Source organism: Athene noctua, chromosome 6 (assembly GCF_965140245.1).
Source record: "Athene noctua chromosome 6, bAthNoc1.hap1.1, whole genome shotgun sequence".
NCBI classification, from domain to species: domain Eukaryota; kingdom Metazoa; phylum Chordata; class Aves; order Strigiformes; family Strigidae; genus Athene; species Athene noctua.
This window is the reverse complement of record NC_134042.1, coordinates 549,704-569,766: the sequence shown is the minus strand read 5'-3', so window position 1 is coordinate 569,766 and position 20,063 is coordinate 549,704. Positions and strand designations below refer to the sequence as shown.

The following is a 20,063-nucleotide window of genomic DNA, read 5'->3' as shown; positions in this document are numbered from 1 at the left end:
GTGCCCTGATGCAACCGGGGCGTGTCTGTGTCCCCCCTGTGTCCTGCCACAGCCACCCCGTCCCCACGCAGAGCCCCTTGCCCACCCCGGGCACCGCAGCGCAGCGCTGGCGGGTGACTCACGCAGCCCGTGACCTCGCCGAGGCGTATTTTTAGGCTCTCGTTAAAAAAGAAAGATAACGAGGAGTCGGGGGGGGACACGCACACGATGGAGAGAAGAACCAGGAAGGAGCCAATGACATGACAGGACAGCTTGGGGGGGGTCACGGGGCTGACAGCACTCCCACCCCAAAATACTCTCCCCCCCCCCAAGCCTCGTTAAGGCCCGGGAATAATTGCCTCCTTAAAGCTGGCTAATTGATTTTTGCACACTGATTAAATTAAAGGCTCTGCGGGAGCTGGGTTGGGATGCAGGGGTGATCGATGGGCTGCCAAGTGTCCCCTTGGTCCCCCCCCTTTTGGGTTGGCGGGCTGGGGTCTGTCCCCCGCTTGTCCCCTGGAGTCTGGAGACACCGCGCGGGTGTGACACAGGAAGGGGACGTGCCCCCAGGGTGGGATTGGGGGGTTGGGCGATGACCTCATGGACCCCATAAGTGCCACCAGGGTTGACACCACCTTGGTGTTGTCACCTGGGGCCACCAAAGCCCCGGCTGCGTGTGTGTGTGTGTGTGTGTGTGTGTGTGTGTGTGTGTGTCCCACCCTGTCCCCCCACGTGTCCCCCTCCCGTCCCTGTGTCCTTCGCTCACCCCCGGCGCTGGCGGCGGCTGTCACTTGCCATCGCGTCCTGCTGTCCCCGCCGAGGCTGATGGAGATGGCAGGCGGCGGAGCGGGCGCAGCCGTGTGTCCCCGTGTCACGAGCCCGCCGGTGCTCAGCCCCCCGGGGACGGCTCTTTTGTGTGGCTGTCACCCCTTAGCGTGGCCCGGCCGTCCCCGCGGTGGCACCCGTGGGTGCCCCATTGTCACCATGGCCTTTGCCACCGGCGGTGACATCCTGTCCTGCAACCCCGCGGTTGACCCCGATGGGTGCTCCTGGGGGGTGGGTGCTTGGCCACGCGAGTGTCACCCGGGCTGTCCCGAGGCGTGGGCGCCCGCAGAGCCCGACCCTCCGGGCGGGGAAACTGAGGCGGGTGGGAGGGAAGGGCCCTGGGTGTGCTCTGGGGACTGTCCCCCGTGGGGACACAGGTGACGGGTCCCAAGGGTGTCCCCAGCCGCCGGCTGCCGGGCTCGGAGGTGACGGAGCTCCGGCCCCCGTGGGTGCGGGGCCGGCGGCTGCTCGGGGCCGGGGGTGGCACCGCTTGGGCCCGTGGGGACAGGGCGTGGCTCGGGGTGACCGCGCGGGGACGGCCCACGCGGGTCGGGGGGGGGGACGGGACGGGGCCACGGAGGGGTCCCCAGCGGTGGGGGGGTTCAGGGGGGCAGCCGGGGGCGGGGGGACCGGGGCCCCACGGAGACCCCGGGTCACGGGCGGGTGCGGGCGCGAGTGGCTGCGGGGGGGCGGGGGGCGCGGCAGAGGGGGCGTGTCCCCGCGCGGGGCGTGGGCGTGTCCGGGGCGGGACGGGGCGTGTCGGAGGGCGCGGTCGGGGCGGGAGGGGGCGTGGCCCGGTGACAGTGGGCGTGGCCTGGGCGGGCGCGGGGCGCACCGGAGCCAGCGGAGCGCAGCGGAGCGGCCACCGCCGCCGCCACCCCCGAGCCCCCCCGCGCCGCCGCCGCCCTGCTCCCCCCCACCGCCACCATTCCCGCCCCCGGCCGACAACGCGCCCCGGCCGGGCGGCGGCTCAGCCTGGGCCGCAAAACTTTACTGGCGGCCGCGGCGGGGGTGGTGATGGTGCTGGTGCTGGTGGTGCTCATCCCGGTGCTGGTGAGCTCCGCCGGTACCGACGGACGCTACGAGATGCTGGGGACATGCCGGATGGTCTGCGAGCCCTACGGCCCCGCCGCCGCACCCGCTCCGCAACCGGCCGAACGCGGACCCCTCCCGCCGCCTTCCACCCTGGTGCAGGGTCCCCAGGGCAAGCCGGGGCGACCGGGGAAACCGGGGCCGCCGGGACCACCGGGAGAACCGGGACCACCGGGACCGGTGGGGGCACGGGGTGAAGTGGGACGACCAGGACCACCGGGATTACCGGGACCAGGGGCTACGGGTGCCGTGAGTGCGGCAACCTACAGCACGGTGCCGCGCGTCGCATTCTACGCCGGCCTCAAGAACCCCCACGAGGGCTACGAGGTCCTCAAGTTCGACGACGTGGTCACCAACCTGGGCAACAGCTACGACGCTGCCTCCGGCAAGTTCACCTGCGCCATCCCCGGCACCTGCTTCTTCACCTAGCACGTCCTCATGCGCGGCGGCGACGGCACCAGCATGTGGGCCGACCTCTGCAAGAACGGCCAGGTAAGGGCTGGCCATCCCAGCTACCAGCCCCCCCGCGGGGACGGGAGATGTCACTGCCCCCCCAGCACCGGAGAAGGGCGCTGGGTGCTTCCTCAGGGTGCCCCGTCCTTTTCCCAGCCCCAGGGATGCACCCCCTGGGTGCTCCATCCTTCTCCTGGCCCCAGAGGTGAACCCTCAGTATGCCACATCCTTCTCCCAGTGCTGATGATGAGCTCTGGGTGCTTCCCCCGGGGAGCCCCGTCCTTTTCCCAGCCCCAGGGATGCACCCCAGGGTGCCACATCCTTCTCCAGTGGCAGTGATGGGCTCCGGGTGCATCTCTGGGGTGCCACGTCCTTCTCCCAGCTGCAGAGATGCACCTGCGGCGTGCCCTGTCCTTCTCCTGGCCCCATAGATGCATCCCTGGGGTGCTCCATCCTTCTCTCAGTGACAAGGATGGGCTCTGGGAGCTTCCACTGGTGTGCCCCATCCTTTTCCCGGCCCCAGAGATGTACCCCAGGATGCTCTGTCCCTCTCCCAGTGGCAATGATGAGCTCTGGGTGCATCCCCAGGGCGCCATATCCTTCTCCTGGCCATGGAGATGCACCCCAGGGTGCCACATCCTTCTCCAGTGGCAGTGATGGGCGCTGGGTGCATCCCCAGGGTGCCCTGTCCCGCTCCCAGCTCCAGAGATGCATCCACGGCATGGCCCATCCTTCTGCCAGCCCTGGAGATTTGCCCCCAAGAGGCTCTGTGTTTTTCCCAGTAGCGATGATGGGCCCTGAGTGTGTTCCTGGGGTGCCCCATCCAACTCCCAGCCCCAAAGATGCACCCCAGGGGTGCCCCATCCTTTCTCCAGTAGCAGTTTTGGGCTCTGGGTGCACCCCCGGGGTGCCCCATCCTGCTCCCATGCCCAGAGATGCTCCCCCGGGTACCCCGTCCCTCTCCCAGCACTGGGGGCACATGCTGCCACCACAGCCAGGCTGCCCTGCCATGTCCCCAAGGGTCCCCTTGGTCCTTTCCTTGGCCCCACAGACGTGCCCTGTCATGCCTCTGGGGTGCCTTGGGGTGTCCCCACAGTGTCCCCAGGGTGTCCTGCCCTCCCCGGCGGGGACAAGGCTCCTCCACGGGGGACAGTCCCTGGAGGGGGCAGCTTCTGCCCCAATTGTGGGGTGCAGCCCCCCCGGCCCAGAGCCAGTCCTGCTGCCGCTGGGTGAGGAGACATGTCCTCATCCCGTCCGGGCTGCGAGGGGACACCATGGGGGGACACCCCGAGGCTGGCTCCGTCCCTGTCCCCCGCCCCACTCCGGCATCCCCCCCAGACCCCGTCCATCTGAAAATCCTCCCAATCCCGAGACCCTCCATCCCCGCTGTTTTCGGGTGATGTCCATAGCGCTGCCCCTTTCTCACACTGTGTCCCCCCCAGCCATGACCTGAGGCCCAAGACGTGGTCGTGACCCCCAAAACGTCACCTGAGCTCAGTTCCCTTGGGTGTCACCACAACCGGCATCCTCACCGGGATTCATCCCACCCCGCTCCCACTTCCCGTCTTCTCCCGGCATCCAGCCCTGTGGTGCATCCTTATCCTGAGGATGTACGACACCAAATGAACCCAAACTTGCGTTATCAACCCCCAAAAACAGCTGGGGGGGGCGGGAATTGGGAGTCCTGTCACGGCCACAGCACTTCACCCCTCGGCTCTTAAAACCCCTGAGCCGGGAGGGCAGCAGAGGCAGAAGCCGCTCAGCTTTTTTTCTCCATCCAAACAGTTTAATTTTATTTTTTTTTTTTTGTGTGTCCCCCACTCCAGTCCCAAATTTTGGAGGGTCCTGGCGACGCTTGGCACCCCTGGCTCTTTCTCCCAAGCAGCATCTGTGTAACTCCGGACTGAGCATCCCCAAAAAAACACTTCAACCCCTTATTCCTCCACAAAAGTATTTTTGGGGACCCCCCCCAAACCTTCCTGCCTTCTCCTGCCCTCCACTGAGCTCTGACCCCCCCAGCCTGGTGGGGGATTGATGCACCCGGACGCTCCTGGATGAATTTCCAGAAGCTACGGAGCCCCTCGACAAGAGGAACTGCACTTGGTCGGGCGCGCGATGCAGCTTAATTAACTGGTTGTTAATTACTAACGAGGTATCGCCGCTCCAATATTTATAAAGAAGCGGCTCGGGAGGCAGGGGAGCGTTTCAGCGGGCTGGCTCCAGCGGGAGAGTTTCAAAAAGGTACCCCAAAAATACCCCCAAAAATGAGAAAATTGGGTTAATTAGGGATTTGTTACCAAAAATGCTCCATCCCTGGCAAAGCTGGGGGGTCGGGGGTTGCCGGGGTGTTTCCTGGTAGACAGGGGTCGATGCCAGCCTCCTCCTAGGGAATTATAACTCGGGGGTGTCCGTCTGACCCCCCCACTTTCCTCTGGGCGCTGCTGGTTCTGGGCACAGCCCCTCACCCTGCATCGGGGCTGGAGTTAATGAGAGCCAGGGGAGCCCCGGCGCTGGGAGGGAGCTGCTCCTGGTGGTTAATTAGCATTAATTATTCTTATTTGTATTAGCCCATAGACAGGCGAGTGGGGCAGCGGGGTGGGGGCGGGTGCTGGACGGTTGGACGGACGGACGGACGGGGTCGGAACGGGGCGGTTCTGGGGTCCCCGTGGTGGGGGTGACTGTGGCCCCGGCTGCCTCGTGTAGCCAAAGGCCTGGGGAGGGGCACAGCCCCGGGGGGGTCCCTGTGGTTGGGGGCCTGGGGACAGTCCCCAGGGGGGACCCCCTTGCTGGGGGGGGATTCTGGGGGCACCCAGTGTTGTGCCTGGGGGCCCAGGGGGCCACCTGCTACTGCCCCCAAGGGTGCTGGGGGGCACCCACCGCCATGCCCAGAGGGGTCCGAAGGGGGGCACCCACTGCTGCGCCTGGGGGTGCTGGGAGGGCACCCGGCATATGTCTGGGGGTGCTGGGGGGCGCCCGCCACTACACTTGGGGGTGCTGGGGAGCGCCCACAGCCACACATTGGGGTCCTGGGCCACGGTGGCCGTGGCACGTGGGGCACATGGTGTCCCCGAGGCACCGAGCGTCACCGCGAGCAGCTCAGCCCCGCTGGCCCCCGTCCCCCTGCCAGCCCAGGGCCCTGGGGCGCAGCCGGCCACGTCGGGGACCATCCCAGTGACCCCAGGGCTGGTGACACCCCCCAGCAGTGTCACCGGGGTCAGTGACAGCGGCTGCAGCAGAGCCAGCTGCGGGGGCTGGGGGCCATGTCCCCCCTATGGTTCCCACCCCCCGGGGCTGCGCCAGGCTGTGGCACGGAGAAACTGAGGCACAGAGCAGCACGAGGGGGATGAGACCATCCGAGGGGGGGACTTGGTGGCAGCCCCCACTTCCTCTGCCACCGTGGTGCCGGGAGCGGCTCAGGCCAGCCTGGTGCTGCCATTTGTCTTCCCTGGTTAGCGCGAAGGGCTGGCGGGCACGTGGTGACGAGGCAGCTCCTTAACGAGGGAAGATGGATGGCACTGGGCGGCTCTGGCTGCAGGGGGAGGGACACGATGGCAGCAGAGCCCGGCACCAAAAAGCTTCCCCTCGTTCTCCCTCCCCCCTGCTTCTTCCTCCCTCCTCTTCCTCAGCATGACCCTCTGTGAGGCAACACCCCCCGGAGATTGGGACACTGTGACCCCCTGAGATTCACCGGGTGTCCTCCCCCAGGGATGGGGACCCTCGTGGTGGCGGGTTATACACAGGGCGAATATTAACAGGGTGATAGTGTTGGTGATGGCACGAGGGATACGGCTGCGTGGGTGAGAGCACGGGACCACCTGCTGGGACATCGGTAGGTTCCAGAGTTAACAGTGTCTGAGCACGCCATCGCAGGCTGCCTGTCGGCTCGGGGAGATGAGGAGAGGACCCTCCCCACCCAGCGTGAGCCAATTAAGAGCCCATTGTTGTCGGTTGTAATTAGGAGCATCTTCTCCCCAGCAAGTCGCTTTTGCATTTATTTCATTTGGGATTTTACCTGCCGGCTTGTCGCTGTCACCCAGCGCTGCGCGATCTCCCGGCAAGGCGCCGGCGGAGATTTGATTACCCAAATAATTCTGCAGTGGCAGCAGGCTCCAGCCACGGAACTTCTTTGCCAGGCAGTTACGGCACCTCCGGCTCTGCCGGCACCTCCCGGCCTTGTCCTCTGGCACGGAGGAAATATTTCTCGGGGGGAGCATCCCGCCCCCCAGCAGGCTGGGATCAGGGTGAAGAGCGAGGCTTGTTTTGGGGGGATTTGAGCTCAGCCTCGCTACACGCTCATGGCCCACAGGGAGCTCATGGGAAGATGTGCAGGAGAATCAGGTTGGTTGGGGCCGGGCTGGGCTTGGAGACGCAGTCCTGTGTCCGAGCCGGGGTCCCACATCTGAGCCACGGTCCTGTGTCCGAGTCCAGAGTCGGGGTCCCAGCTCTGAGCCACGGTCCCGCAGCTGCACTAGGTCAGGGTCCCGTGTCCGAGCCGGGGTCCCACATCCAAACCCGGAGATGGGGTCCCGTGTCTCAGCCGTGGTGCTGCATCCGAACCCAGGGTCGGGGTCCCGTGTCAGAGCTGTGGACTCACATCCAAACCCGAGACGGGGTCCCGTGTCTGAGCTGTGGGCCCGTGGCTGAATCTGAAACCGCGGCTCCATGTCTGAGCTGGGTCCCACATCCCCATCGGGAGACGGGATCCCGTGCCTGAGCTGTGGTGCTGCACCCCAGTCCGGAGCCGTGGTTCCGTGTCCGTGCCGGGGTCCCCCCCGTGCAGACCCAGAGCTGGGGCCCCGCCTCCGAGTCGTGGTGCCACACCCGAGCCTGGGCCTGTGGCCCCAAACCCAGCGCCAGGGCCCCAGCTCGGAGCCTGCCCGGTCAGGGAGAGGCTCCGGGCGGTGCTGGGGGCAGCCCCCTCCATCCGGGGTGCGTCACCCGTGGGGGGGGTCAGGGCACCCCACGCTGCCCCGGAGCTGGCGGGCGCTCTCCCTGGCTGCGGCTGAGCCGGGACCCCGGGTGTCCCGTGGGACCCGGGGCAGAGCCGTGCCCTGAGCCGGGTAACGCGGGTGTCCCCTGCGCAGGTGCGGGCCAGCGCCATCGCGCAGGACGCCGACCAGAACTACGACTACGCCAGCAACAGCGTCATCCTGCACCTGGACGCGGGGGACGAGGTCTTCATCAAGCTGGACGGGGGCAAAGCCCACGGCGGCAACAACAACAAGTACAGCACCTTCTCCGGCTTCATCATCTACTCGGACTGAACCCGCACCCACAGCGTCGCCCCACGGCCCCCCGGCCCCACGGCATCGCCCCATAGACCTCCAGCCCCACGGTATCCCCCAAAGACCGCCCAGCCCCACAGCGTCCCCCCACTGCCGCCCAGCCCTAGAGCCTCCCCTTTGCTACTGTCCAGCCCCACGGCATCCCCCCACAGCGATCCAGGCCATGTGCGGTGCCCCAAACCCCCCCTTTCCCATTAGCTCACCCCACAGCTGCTAATTCAAGGCTGGGGGCCCGCAGGGGGCTGGGGACCAGCAAGAGGCTGGGGGACCCCCCTGCGCTGCCCCACTGTGCCCCCATCCCCTGGCTGTGCTCCCCGCTTGGCCCCGTGGTGCCCCACTCCTCGCTGCCCCCCCACGCTCGGGGCAGTGCCGGGGCCGGGGGTCCCTGCTGGCGTGTATATATGTACAGGACGCGCAGATGTCCATACGGGTGCCCCCCTGTCCAGCCCCATGCTGGGGGGCTGCGCTGGGGCAGGGGGGAGATGCCTTGCTGCCTGACCCCAGGGCTACCCCATGGTAAAGCAGAGCTGTGACCTCTCCCCGTCTGCTGTCTGTGTCCCCGCGTGGGGCAGAGCCAACATCCCCCAGCCCAGGGACAGGGTCCACCTGCCACCCCCCCAGTCGACCCCGCTTGGCTTCCTGAACTGGCCCGGCCGGGGGTGCCGGGAGAGGCTCCCCTGTCCCCAAGCGCTGGCGTCTTCTCTGCCACCTCCAGTGCAGACAGTGGGGGTGCCACCGCCACCATGTCCCTGACCCAGAGCCCAGGTGGCCCCATGAGGGGTGTCCCCTCAGGTACATGCGTCCTCACTGCAGGGGGGAGGACGTGGTCCAGCCCTGCAGAGCCATGAGGACCCTCTGACACGGTCACCTGTCACCGCTGCTTCGGTGCAGGCAGCGATTCATAGAAACAGACTCTACAACTGGAGTAGAGTTACACAGCAGGTATGTTTGTATGTTTACTCCGGCCGGGGTGCAAGGGGATTTCTCTGCAAAGCTTGCACCCCCACAGCACATTTTACCAAAAACTTACCAAGTGTGGATATCCATATTCATTGGATTACACAATACAAATATCCATGTGCATGAGTGAGGCTGGGTTGGCTCTAGATGCTGGTGTCAGCAGTTGATGTTCTCTGCCCATTGCCTCCTGGTGGGTGTCTCTGGGGTCTGTTGGAGGAAGGCTCACAGTCCTCCTCACCTTGTACTTTTCCTTGGAGCATATGCAGATTCTCTCAGGCAATATCTTGAACAACAAGAGTGGTTTTCAGCTGGTTTACCAACTCTATCTTACCTAAAAGCACCAGTAGATCAGTTTCTACTGCCGATACGTGGCTGTCTACCCACTACAAAGACTCAACTTGTCAGAACCCATCTGCTTTCCAAGGACATGGCTCCTATTTTTGCCAAACATAGTAGTTCTTGGTAAGTTTCCACAGAAAATGCTTTGTTTAGATGCACACAGTAGCCCTTGGTAAGCTTCAACAGAACAGTCAGGGCAAGCAGGATTCTTAAGCAATATTCAGAAATTATTTTAAGTTGCTCTAAGCTGTTATAAGTAAATCAGTTTCAAAGCACGGGATCATTTCCTTGTATCAGCAGGACGCCGCCCAATTCGATGAGCCCCTGCGGTGGGGTCAGAGGACAGGAGCCGCTGGGGCCCCCTGGGTGGCCCTGGGGACAGGGTGCACGGGTGGGTGGGTGTCCCCCGGCGGTACCGGGGCTCGTTTCTCAGCACCAATTCCCCGGGAGCAGCAGCGGCCGGGCAGCGGGAGCTGCTCAGGGCCGGGGCTGTCAGCTCGGAGCTGGGAGGAGAAGGCTGCCGCTGCGGCTCGCTGTGGCAGGCAGCAGGCGGCGACCCCGCGCCCCTCAGCCCTGCCGGGCCCTTGGCTGGGCTCTCTCCGCTGGACAGCGCTCGGGCCGCCGGTTCTCCCGGCCGCAGGGGGCCGCCACGGCCGGGACGGCGACGGGGAAGGGGGAAAGATGGCGGCCAGGTCGGGGCCGCGGGACTACCGCTCCCATGGTGCAGCGCGCCGGGCGGACAGCCAATGGGAGGGCGAGGCGTGAAGAGCGGCCAATGAGGAGCGAGGGCGGGGCCTGCGCGGCCGTTGGCAGCGGAGCGGCGGGAGGGTCCGTTGAGGCGTTGGGTGCGCGGGGGGCGAGGAGCGGGAGCGCGGGTGGCAGGTCTGGGGCCCTGGGGGCGGGTCTGGGGCCCTGGGGTGGGCGGGCCGGGGCTCGGAGGGGTGGGGAGGGCTGGGAGTGCCTGCGGGGCCGGGGGAGGCGGTGTGGGGGGCCGGGGGCCTTAGGAAGGGCCTTGGGTGGGCAGAACGAGGGGCCCGAGGGAGGCTGGGGGGGCTCGAAGGTGGCAGCGTGGAGGGGGGGGCGGGCTACAGAGGCCCGAAGGGGAGGGGGTGGGACGGCGTCCCTGGAGGGGGCGGGCAGGGCTGTGGGAGGGGGTTGTGGGGGCCTGAAGGGGGTGTGGGGCCGTGAGAGGGGCTGCAGGGACCAGAGGGGGGTGTAGGCCGGGGGGGACGGGGCTGAAGGGGTCGGGCCGTGGGCGGGTGTTAACGGCAGCTCTGGGGGCACCAGCGGGGGTCAGGACAGGGAGGGGGTGCGAGGCCTTGCCCAGCTGTGGGCTCCCCTCCACCCCCTCAGCCTCAGCTGACCCATTCCCCCCCACCCCCCACAGTGCGTGAGGCCCTTGGGACGTTGGAGCCCGGTGCCGTTGTTCTCCAGGCAGTGCCGCGCCCCCATCGCAGCACCCCCGTCACCATGATGCTGGGGCCCCCGCCCCAGGAGGGCTCTGTGGCTGTTGTGGTGCGTGTGCGGCCCCGCGCTTCCTGTGAGCGAGAGCGGGCCGCACGCCCCGTCCTGCATGTCGTTGACCAGCACATCCTCGTCTTCAACCCTGAAGAGCACAGTGGCCCCCCCAGCAGTGTGCTGCCCACTCACGGGCCCAAGCACCACAGCAAGGACCTGAAGTTTGTCTTTGACCGAGTTTTTGGGGAGGGGGCCACGCAGGAGGAGGTGTTCCAGCACACCACCCACGCGTTGTTGGACAGCGTCCTCAATGGCTACAACTGCTCCGGTAAGACCCGGAGGGTCCTCCTTTGATCAGAAACCCAGAATAATCCAGGATAATAAAGATCTTGAAGCTCCTCCTGTCCAACCACAAACTTCACACTGACCGTTCCCGACTCCACCAGATCCCTCAGTGCTGGCTCAGCCCGACTCTTCAACCCCTCTAGGGATAGGGACTCCCCCCCTGCCCTGGGCAGCCCATTCCAACGCCCAACAGCCCCTTCTGCAAAGAAAAACTTCTAAAATCCTTGCAGGAGCTCCTGTCCCATCTGCTCCCAGGCAGGGTGGACTCAGTGGAGCTGTTCATTTATTGTGGAAGCCCTAAGCAGCTGGGGATATGAGGGTACACAACAGCAACACGCAAACATGCAGCCTGAAACTTGGTGCTGGCACCAAGCTGGTGTGACTGTGAGTGTGATCGGGACAGGGACGATCCTGACATGGAAATGTCGAATCTCCCCCTGGGGAGCAATGAGGAGAAGCAAAACCTGAATAAGAGCAACTTCCGGAGTCACAGGATGGTTTGGGTTGGAAGGAACCTTGAAAGATAATCCAGTCCAACCCTCCTGCGATGGGCAGGGACATGTGTCACTAAATCTGGTTGCCCAAAGCCCCGTCCAACCTGGCCTTGAACCCTGCCGGGGGGGGGCAGCCACAGCTTCTCTGGGCAACCTGTGCCAGGGCCTCACCCCCCTCACAGGGAAGAATTCCTGCCTTACGTCCAGTCTAAACCTGCCCTCTGTCAGTTAAAAGCCGTTGCCCCTTGTCCTGTCACTGCAGGCCCTGGTAAAAAGTCTTTCTCCGACTTTCCTACAAGCCTCTTTCTATACATTGAGAGGCCTCAGTAAGGTCTCCCCGAGCCTCCTCCTCTCCAGGCTGAGCACCCCCAGCTCTCAGCCTCTCCCCGCAGCAGCGCTGTCCCAGCCCTCAGACCGTTCCCGTGGCCTCTGGCCCCGCTCCCACAGGTCCATGTCTGTCCTGTGCTGGGGACCCCAGAGCTGGACGCAGGGCTCCAGGGGGAAAAGGATTTGTGGGGAGGAAATGGTGAGGAGGGACCTGGCTGGGCTGGAAAAGCAGGAACAGTGGGAGGATGAAGACAGAGGAGTGCAAAGTCTCCCAAGTTGGGTCTGGGGCTGCATCTGCAGGGACATTTCTAGCTCAGACAGAGATGTAGGTAGACTGGATGCAGGTAGAGTTGAGGATTTCCAAAGGAGGGCCCCAGAGATGAGCCAAGGGCTGGACAGAGAGGGGAGACTGAAGGAGATGGGTCTCTTCTCCCTGGAGAGGAGAAGAGTCCGGGGCGAACCTCATCCGTTTTTGAGGACTTAAAGGGCAGCTTTGGAGAGGATGGGGGCTCTCTGGTCACAAGTTGAAGACAAGGGGCAGCAGGGACATGTTGAACCAGGAGAGGTTTCATCTCAGTAGAAGACATTTTTTACAGTGAGGACATTCACTGGCACAGCCTCCCCAGGGGCATAGTGGAGTCCCAAGGGCTGGGGGTGTTCAAGATGCCATTGGACAGGGTGCACGATGATCTCATCTGGGCTCCCCTTCCCACAAAAGCTCAGACCAGACGATCTCTCCAGGTTCCTCACAGCCTGGGTGTGCTGTGGTTCTGTGATGCTGGGGGCCACAGCGGTGCTGGAGGGGATGGAGGTGGGCGTTGGGGCAGAAATGAGGCTGGGCAGGTGCTTTCCAGGCATTCTGAGGGACAAGGATGACATGCTCTCCGCTCTGCTAGGGTGGGAAGGATGGCGAGAAATCAGGTGGATCTGTGGCGCAAAGAGCCCCTTGCTTTTGCCATCCCTTCGCAGCCCGAATCGCGGTGAGGGGCAGAGCTTTGGGAGGATGCTGGGTTTGGGAGCGGGATCTGGGGTGAAGCAGACACATCTTGGGGTGCTTTGGGGTTTGCCGTGCCCCTTGTGAGCATGCCGCAGGCTGGCAGCTCTGTAAAGCCAGGTCTGAAAGCTCCTTGCTGGGTCTGAAAGCTCCTCGCCTGCCGCCGCAGCCCCCCGTGCTGTTGGCAGGCTGTCAGCAGACGAGCGGCTTAACGAGCACATCACTTGTGTGAGGCAGCACCGTGCGGGAGAGGCTGCTCTCCTGTCTAATCATGTGCCGGGCCGGGCACTGGGACCGGAGGATGCTATTCCTGGCTCTCCGGCATGCTCTGCGAGCTGCTGAAGGCTGCCTCTGTCACTGTGCCCACCTGGCAGGCACGTCTCGTGTCTCTATCTGCATAAAATAACTCCAGGATCCTCAAACGAGAGTTGCCAAGCCCCGAGTGCTGCTATTGGGGGGACGGGCTGAGGCTCTCTGGGTTAGTGTGTCCTGCTCTGATGGTGACGCTTCAAAGAGTGTTGAAAGGGGGGGTGGGGGGGTGAGATGAATTACCAGGTCTGGAAGAAGAAACGCCTTCTGGGGAGAGGTGGGGGAATGGGGCTGCTCGGCTTGTTAAAAAGAAGGTTCAGGGGTGACTGGAGCATCCAAGCACGTGATGGTTTGGGGACTCGTTCTGTCTCTGCTAAATGAGAGAGGCTGCAGTGAGAAAAAAAACTGCACTGAGGGGTCGAGTGGCAAACGTGGAGGGGAATTGGCTTTGGCTTCTCTCTGCAAAGGCTGTGAGCAGCCCCCGCCGCAGGGGTTGCTGCGGGAAGCTCTCCTCTCCGGCAAGGAGTGCACTTTCCGCCGCTCCTGTTAATTAACGATCGTTGCAACCCTCCACCCTTTCTCTTCCCAGTGTTTGCCTACGGTGCGACAGGAGCAGGGAAAACCTACACCATGCTGGGCTCGGAGGAAAGCCCTGGCATCATGTACCTCACCATGGTGGAGCTGTACAAGAGGATCGAGGCCAGGCAAGAGGAGAAGAGCTGTGAGGTGCTCGTCTCCTACCAGGAGGTACGCCGCGTCCGAGCCGGGTCCCCTCCTGCCTCCGGGTCACCGTAACTGGGACCTGGGGTTGATCCAGACCCTGCAGTGCCACACTCAGGGTACCCGCTGCACTGACAGCTGTGCCCGGTGTCCCCAGGGCAGCCTTAGAGCCTGGCTGGAAGCAGGCTCACCCACCCAGTTTGGAGAACTGGTGCTGCTGGTTTCTCCCACCTGGACCCTGGGGCATTTTCTGCTCCTTGCCGTGGTCCCCGAGCGACGAGGGCTTCCTGGCTTTGGAGGAGTGGTGGCGCGGTGACTTGCCAGTGAAGCCCTCCCAAGCTCTCCTCTGCATTGAGAGCCCCCTCAGCTGCTCTTGGTGTAACGAGGCCCCAGAGGTGGTATCGGGGGGACGCCAGGTTGTGCGTGACACTGGGGCACAAAGTTCCTCTCCCTGCTCCCCGTTGGGTAACCAAACCTCAGCCTTCCGTGGCGTTCCCTGCTCCAGGTGTACAACGAACAGATTCATGACCTGCTGGAGCCCAAGGGCCCTCTGGCCATCCGGGAGGATCCTGAGAAAGGAGTCGTGGTTCAGGGTCTCTCCTTCCACCAGGTGGGTAGAGAAATGGGCACAAGGTCTGGGCACCGCTGCGCCTGCACCAGTTCTGACAGCGGATGCGTGTCCCGGGGCCGTGGGGGGTGTGAGGGCGCGGGGGTGCCATCTGCGCGGCTCCTGGCGGACAGCAAACGCCACCCTGAGCTGAGAGGAGCCCCGCGGAGCTGCAGGATGCCTCAGCCTACGCCGCCGTGGCTGCTGGGTGCTGGGTTGTCTCGGTGCTTGCGTACGGGCTGCGCTGACGCCCGCCCTCTGCCCGTTCTCTCCCAGCCCGCGTCGGCAGAGCAGCTGCTGGAGATGTTGGCCAACGGCAACAGGAACCGGACGCACCATCCCACCGACGCCAACAGCACCTCCTCCCGCTCGCACGCCATCTTCCAGGTGAGGGCTGCGGGTTGCAGTGTCGCTCGGGATTTGTGCTGAGAAGGGGGCGAGGGAGCCAGCCTGTGCCAGGACCCGGGGTTCCTGCCCCTGCTCCTGCTGTGCCACAGGAAAAATCGGTGGGTCCTGGCCCTGAGAAGAGAGGTGTGGGTCTGGGCAGGCCAGTAGCCAGCGCTGCAGCAGGACAGCACACACTGGTCACGCTGGTGGCCACGTCTCCCAGACAGCCCCAGACTCCCAGCTTGGTGTTAGGGGTCCCAAGGGCTGAAATTTCCCTTTGTGCTTTTGTCTCTTGTCAACTCAGCGTGTGGGAGCTGCACCTAAAACCTTCCTCAGAGCAAAGGGGCCGCGTATTGCTGGCTCCTGCTTGTGCCTCCCCCCAGGTGCCGCAGGCAGGCAGTCTGCTCCGTCGTGTCTCCCCCGGCTCTGAGCCGGGAATTCCGCTCCCCCGGGGCTCTGTGAATTTGCTCCCCGGTTTCTCGGTGCTCTCCTACACAAACCTGCCAGTTGATTTCAATTCCAGCCAGGCCCTTCCCCGAATTAGCAGGGCCGTCACGGCTGCGTGGGGAGACAGAGGGCTCTGACTGCAATTTCATTCTGAACCTGGTGCCTTGCCCGTTGCTGCTTGCAGGGGGAAGTCCAGGTGTCTGGATGCTTTCCCAGCCGGGCTTGTCACTGGGTGCTGGATTCCCGCCTGCCGTGAATCCATGAGCTGTGCTGGAACTCTGCCCTGCCCGGCAGGCAAACCACAGTCTGGTGAGGATGCAGGATCGGTTACCAGCCTCCAGCATCTATCTCTGTGGCACCTCCAGGCCATGCAGGAGCCGCTCCTGGGGGGCTGAGGGGGTTCCAGGGCGGTGGGGGAAGTGTTTGCTCCTCCTGGGAGATCTTGAGAGATGCTGAAGGGGAAGTTACGGAGCAGTGCTGTGGGTGACTCTCAGTGGCTGTGTCCCTCCTCGCCTGCACCAGCTGGGAACTGGGCTGGGCACCGCCAGCCCTGCTTGGATGCCTCCCTGGGGCACTGCGAGGCTGTGTCTGGGGGCTTGCAGCCCCCACTGGCATCTGAGATTTCTGGAAAAACCCACAGTCGGAGTCAGGGCTGGGGCTGCCACCGTGCATGAGCACATCCTGGATGATGCCAGGGCTTTGGGTTGGGGTGTTGCCCTTCGGGGACACGACCAGATTATTTTCCGCAGCTCTGTCCCGTCTTGCGAGATCCCTTCCGTGGCTTTGCTGCTCAAGTCATCGCCGAGTTTTTGCTTGTCTTCTCAGCATGCCGGGCCCCTCCTTTCCTGCCGCTCGATCTCACGCCTGCGTGATCCGCTCCGCCATCGTTTCACAAACATTGAAACCGGTGATGCTGGCTCCAACCAGCAGCCCCACGAGCCTGGTGGAGCTGCAGCCTCACCCACCTCTGTCCTCGCAGATCTACGTGAAGCAGCAGGACTGCACTGGCGGCCTCGCTGGCGACCTGCGAGTGGCCAAGATGAGCCTGATCGACCTGGCAGGCTCGGAGCGAGCTTCGGTCGCCAACACCAAGGGAGAGCGGCTCCGGGAGGGCGCCAACATCAACCGCTCGCTGCTGGCCCTCATCAACGTCATCAACGCCTTGGCTGAGGCAAAGGTAACGCTGCTCCTCGCGTGGCCCCGCCGGGGTGGGCGGGTGAGCGCGGTGTCCTCCGGGGATGGTTCTGCCCGCGCGGTGAGGGTGGCAGCCTGGGCTGGGCTCCGAGAGGTGCCGTGGGATGAGGGTCGCCGCGCCCTTGCGGCACAGATTTGGAGCTGAGCAGAGCCTTGATCTCTCGGTACAGAGCAGGAAAAGCCACATCCCGTACCGGGACAGCAAGCTCACACGCCTGCTGAAGGACTCCATCGGCGGCCACTGCCGCACCATCATGATCGCCGCCGTGAGTCCCTCCGTCCTGGCCTACGAGGACACCTACAACACCCTCAAGTACGCCGGCCGGGCCAAGGAGATCAAGGTGTCGGTGAGGATCTGGCGTTGCGGCGGTGATCTGCTCTGTGTTTGGGAGCGGCTGGGGATGGCTGGGAAGGAGCCTGGTTTGTGGTGGGGGAGGATAGTGGGTGCCTCCCTTATCCAGCTTGAGTTTTCCAGCCCTGGGGGTGCCGCTCTGGGCAGACAGCAGCGGATGAAGCTGCAGACAGTGTGTGCCCTGTCTTCGTGTAAAGCTCCTCAGCCCAGCACCCAGAAAGGCTTGTGACTGCGGCAGCAGGTCCCTGAGCGCAGCTCCTGTCCACTGCAGCCACCCTGGGGCTCCCTGGGGAGCCTGGAGGAGGCTGAGCAGCTCCAGCACTGGGAGAGAGGTACGTGCAGCCCCAGTGCTGCTTTAACCTCTGCCTTGGCCCTGTCTCTGCAGCTGAAGAGCAACGTGACCAGCTCTGACGGCCACGTTAGTAAATACGCCGTCACCTGCGAGCGGCTGAGAGCGGAGGTGAGATGCTGGCGGGGAGGGGAGGGCTCTCGCTTTAGCTGTGGTTTGCTGGGGACGTGGAGCTCTGAGCTCCTGGGCTCGTGAAACCATCTGAGCAAGAGCTGATCCTTCCTCGCAGGTGGCAGATCTGCGGGCGAAGCTCCGGGTCTATGAGGACGCTGCCCGGGAGTCACAGAACCAGGCTCTGGCGCCGCTGGCTCCCTCCGGCTTCCCAGAGGGGCTGCCCAGGTGAGGCTGGTGGGGAGCAGGGACAGAGCTTGGTGGGACCTCCTGGTGTGCCCCGAGCCTGTGGGGTTTTAGTGCTGGTCAGAGCCCAGGTGTCCATTAGAAAGCAGAGGAGCTTCTTTACTGGTGTGCACGTCACCTCGACTGGGCTCGGGGGCAGTTATGAGCGTGGCAGAGCACAGTGCACAAAGCTGGGCTGCAAAGGCCTAATCCTCTTCTCCTTGATCCATCCCAAAACTTCTTGGGCAAAGTGACAGCTTCCCCAGAGGATCTTCTCTGGCTCAGTAGCTGCTTCTCTGCCTTCTGCAGGTTGGAGGAAGCTGTCCCACAGACCAGCGTGGCTCAGAGGAGTGATGGAGAGCAGCAGGAGCTGGGAGCTGGACAGTCTGTTGGGATGCCAATGGAGCTGGAGGAGGAGGTGAGAGAAGGGGTGCTGTGATGAGTGGGGCCTGGTGGGGGGCTCACATACCCTCGTGGGGTACCCTGGGCACGCTGGGAGAGGGCGGGAACTCACCCGGTCCACGGGCTCCTGGCTCAGCGTGTGGGGGGCTGTGGACTGCTGGCAAAACCCCTTAACTTCCCAGCTAACGGGGAATTTGGGGAACAAACTCAGCTCAGAGATGGGCTAATGCTGCGCTTTTGGGTGATTGCTCCAGGCTCCAGAGGAAAGGCCTCCCAGCAGCCCCAGAGCAGCCCACCAGACAGATGTCCAGCTGGAAGGGAAGACACCAAGGTGCCTTCTGCAGGGGTTGTCTGGCAGCCGGGCAGAGACGTGAGTGTCCTCGTGTCGTTCCCACATGTTGCTTCCTCATGTTTGCCTGCGGAGGACGGGCTGCCCACCCTCCTGTTGCATCCTGTAGCCATCCTAAGGGCTGTCCAGAAGGACATGGGACCAGGTCTTTGTCTGCAGATGACAGCCGGCCCTGTAAAATAAGGGATTTGGCTCCTGGAGATCTAATCCCATGGGATAGTCTCTCCTGGAAATGCAGCAGTGAAGGTTTCCAGGCACAGCCACCGTGTGAGCCGTCAGTGCGCGTTGTTAGTCCTGAAATTACCTCTGCGAAGTCTTTCCTCTTGCCGCTGCTCCCCCGGGCCCTGCCCTGGCAGGGCTCCCGTGGCACCATCTGCTGATGTCTCTGCCCCAAGCATCTTGGCAGAATGAACCTCTTTGGAAAGGCCTCTTGAGGGAGGCTGGCCTTGACGTGTGCCTGGATCTGTCTGCCTCTGCCGGAGCTGACAAGTGTCTGAAGCCCGGCAGAGCCTGCAGGTGCCGTTTTGTCCCTGTAACTAACAGGTAAACACACAACTCACAGCTCGGGTTGTCCAGGAAGAGATTTACAACTTGGGTATCTCTCGACTTCAGTTTGCCTCTCTTGCCCCAAAACTCTGCTAACAGGCTCTGCCCCGCCCAAGGAGGTGTCTCAGAGGTGATGCTGGTGCTGCTGGGCCTCTGTTACTGGTGACGCTGGCTCACGCTCGCCTGCTAACTGGTTCTTGGGTCTGTCTCTCTCTGTCCCAGGCTCCTGGCTGCCGTCCTGAACGTTGCCCGAAAGCAATACGCCCTCCTGAAGGCTGCCGCCCTCCTCACTCCTGCCATGGTCTCCGAATTTGAGGACCTGGAGCGCCTGGTCAGTCAGGAGGCTGGTGTAAGCGGGGAGCAAGCCACGTCTGCAAAGGGAGCCGCAGAGATCGGCGGGGCCAGCCCTGCCCAGAGGATGCAGCAGGGCTGTGAGGGTGAGAAGCTGGGGCCGTCGGTGCTGCCCCCTCTCTTTTGTCTCGGTGTGCGCTGGAGGAGCCGGTGGCGGGGGGGCAGCTCCCAGCTGTGGGCACAGGGCAGGGAGATGAGTTTCTCCTGACTCCTCCTGACGTGGCACCCAGCGGGTTCTGCCCAGAGCGGCTGCAGCCTCGCTTTGTAGAGCGACTGGGGCTGGCCAGCACCGCCGGGAGCCCGGGGCACGGCCGGAGCCAGGAGCAGCCCTTGTCTCCGGGGAGCTCAGCATGTGTGTGCGAGTCAGCATAAACGTGAGGGATATTTCTGCTCCTGGAGACCAAAACAGCAGTTCTGATCCTCATTTGTCCTCCTCTTGTTTACTCCTCCATGGAACATTTGTCCCAGCCAGCCTGGCTGTAGCCTCCCAGCCGGCAGCCTGCATCTGACCAGGGCTGAGCTCTCCCTCCTCATCCTCAGGGCCGATGCACGATGCCCATAGCGAAGCCGTGGGCGCTGCAGACCCTGTGTTCCGGGCACAGACCGGGCGTTGCCGCAGGGCACTTGCTTTGGGCCCAGCCTGATGCCTTTAGGATTAGTTGTGCTGGCTCTTTTCCTCTCGGTTTAAGGTGGTTGGATGGAAACACCCGCTGGCAAACGGCTGCTGTAGGGCTCGCTGGGCTGACCTCCGCCGAGCTGTGACGGGGGGCTGTGAGGGGGATGCCCCGGGCTTTGCGGGTGCCTGGGAACTGCAGACAAGGAGGTGACTCTGTTTCTTCTCTGCTCCTTCAGCCCAGGTGTCTGTCGCCGTGCCCAGCACCCCCGGGATGAGTGGCACCGTGCAGCGCTTGCAGGACCTCGCTGCCCCCTGCAGCCCCACGTCGGTGGCTCCTGGCCCGATTAAGAGGAGGGGGACTACAACAAGTCACATGTCCCCGGTGTCATCGGCTGCCCAAAACCGCCGCACGCTGCCTGCTGTGCCCGTTCACAACCTGAACGAGACTTTTGAGGTCTCCAACAGCAGTGGTTCACCCAGCGTGGCCGAGGCAGCTGCCTCCAGCCTGCCAGAATTCTCCATCTGGGAGAGCGTCCAGAGCCACCTG

At 63.8% G+C, this 20,063-nt stretch overlaps 1 protein-coding gene and 1 pseudogene across 1 annotated transcript; both read left to right on the top strand.

The window, feature by feature from the left end:
• The first annotated feature begins 1,607 nt into the window (after nucleotides 1-1,607).
• On the top strand, nucleotides 1,608-10,396 carry LOC141961924 (C1q-related factor-like; annotated as a pseudogene).
• LOC141961797 (kinesin-like protein KIF18B) lies at nucleotides 10,380-20,063 on the top strand (the record flags this gene model as incomplete). Its single annotated transcript, XM_074909133.1, has 12 exons — nucleotides 10,380-10,719; nucleotides 13,450-13,607; nucleotides 14,086-14,190; nucleotides 14,464-14,574; nucleotides 16,001-16,198; nucleotides 16,386-16,562; nucleotides 16,953-17,027; nucleotides 17,146-17,255; nucleotides 17,562-17,670; nucleotides 17,909-18,024; nucleotides 18,772-18,986; nucleotides 19,753-20,063. Coding segments are annotated over exons 1-12 (2,001 nt in total), but the record flags the coding sequence as incomplete, so codon positions are not given.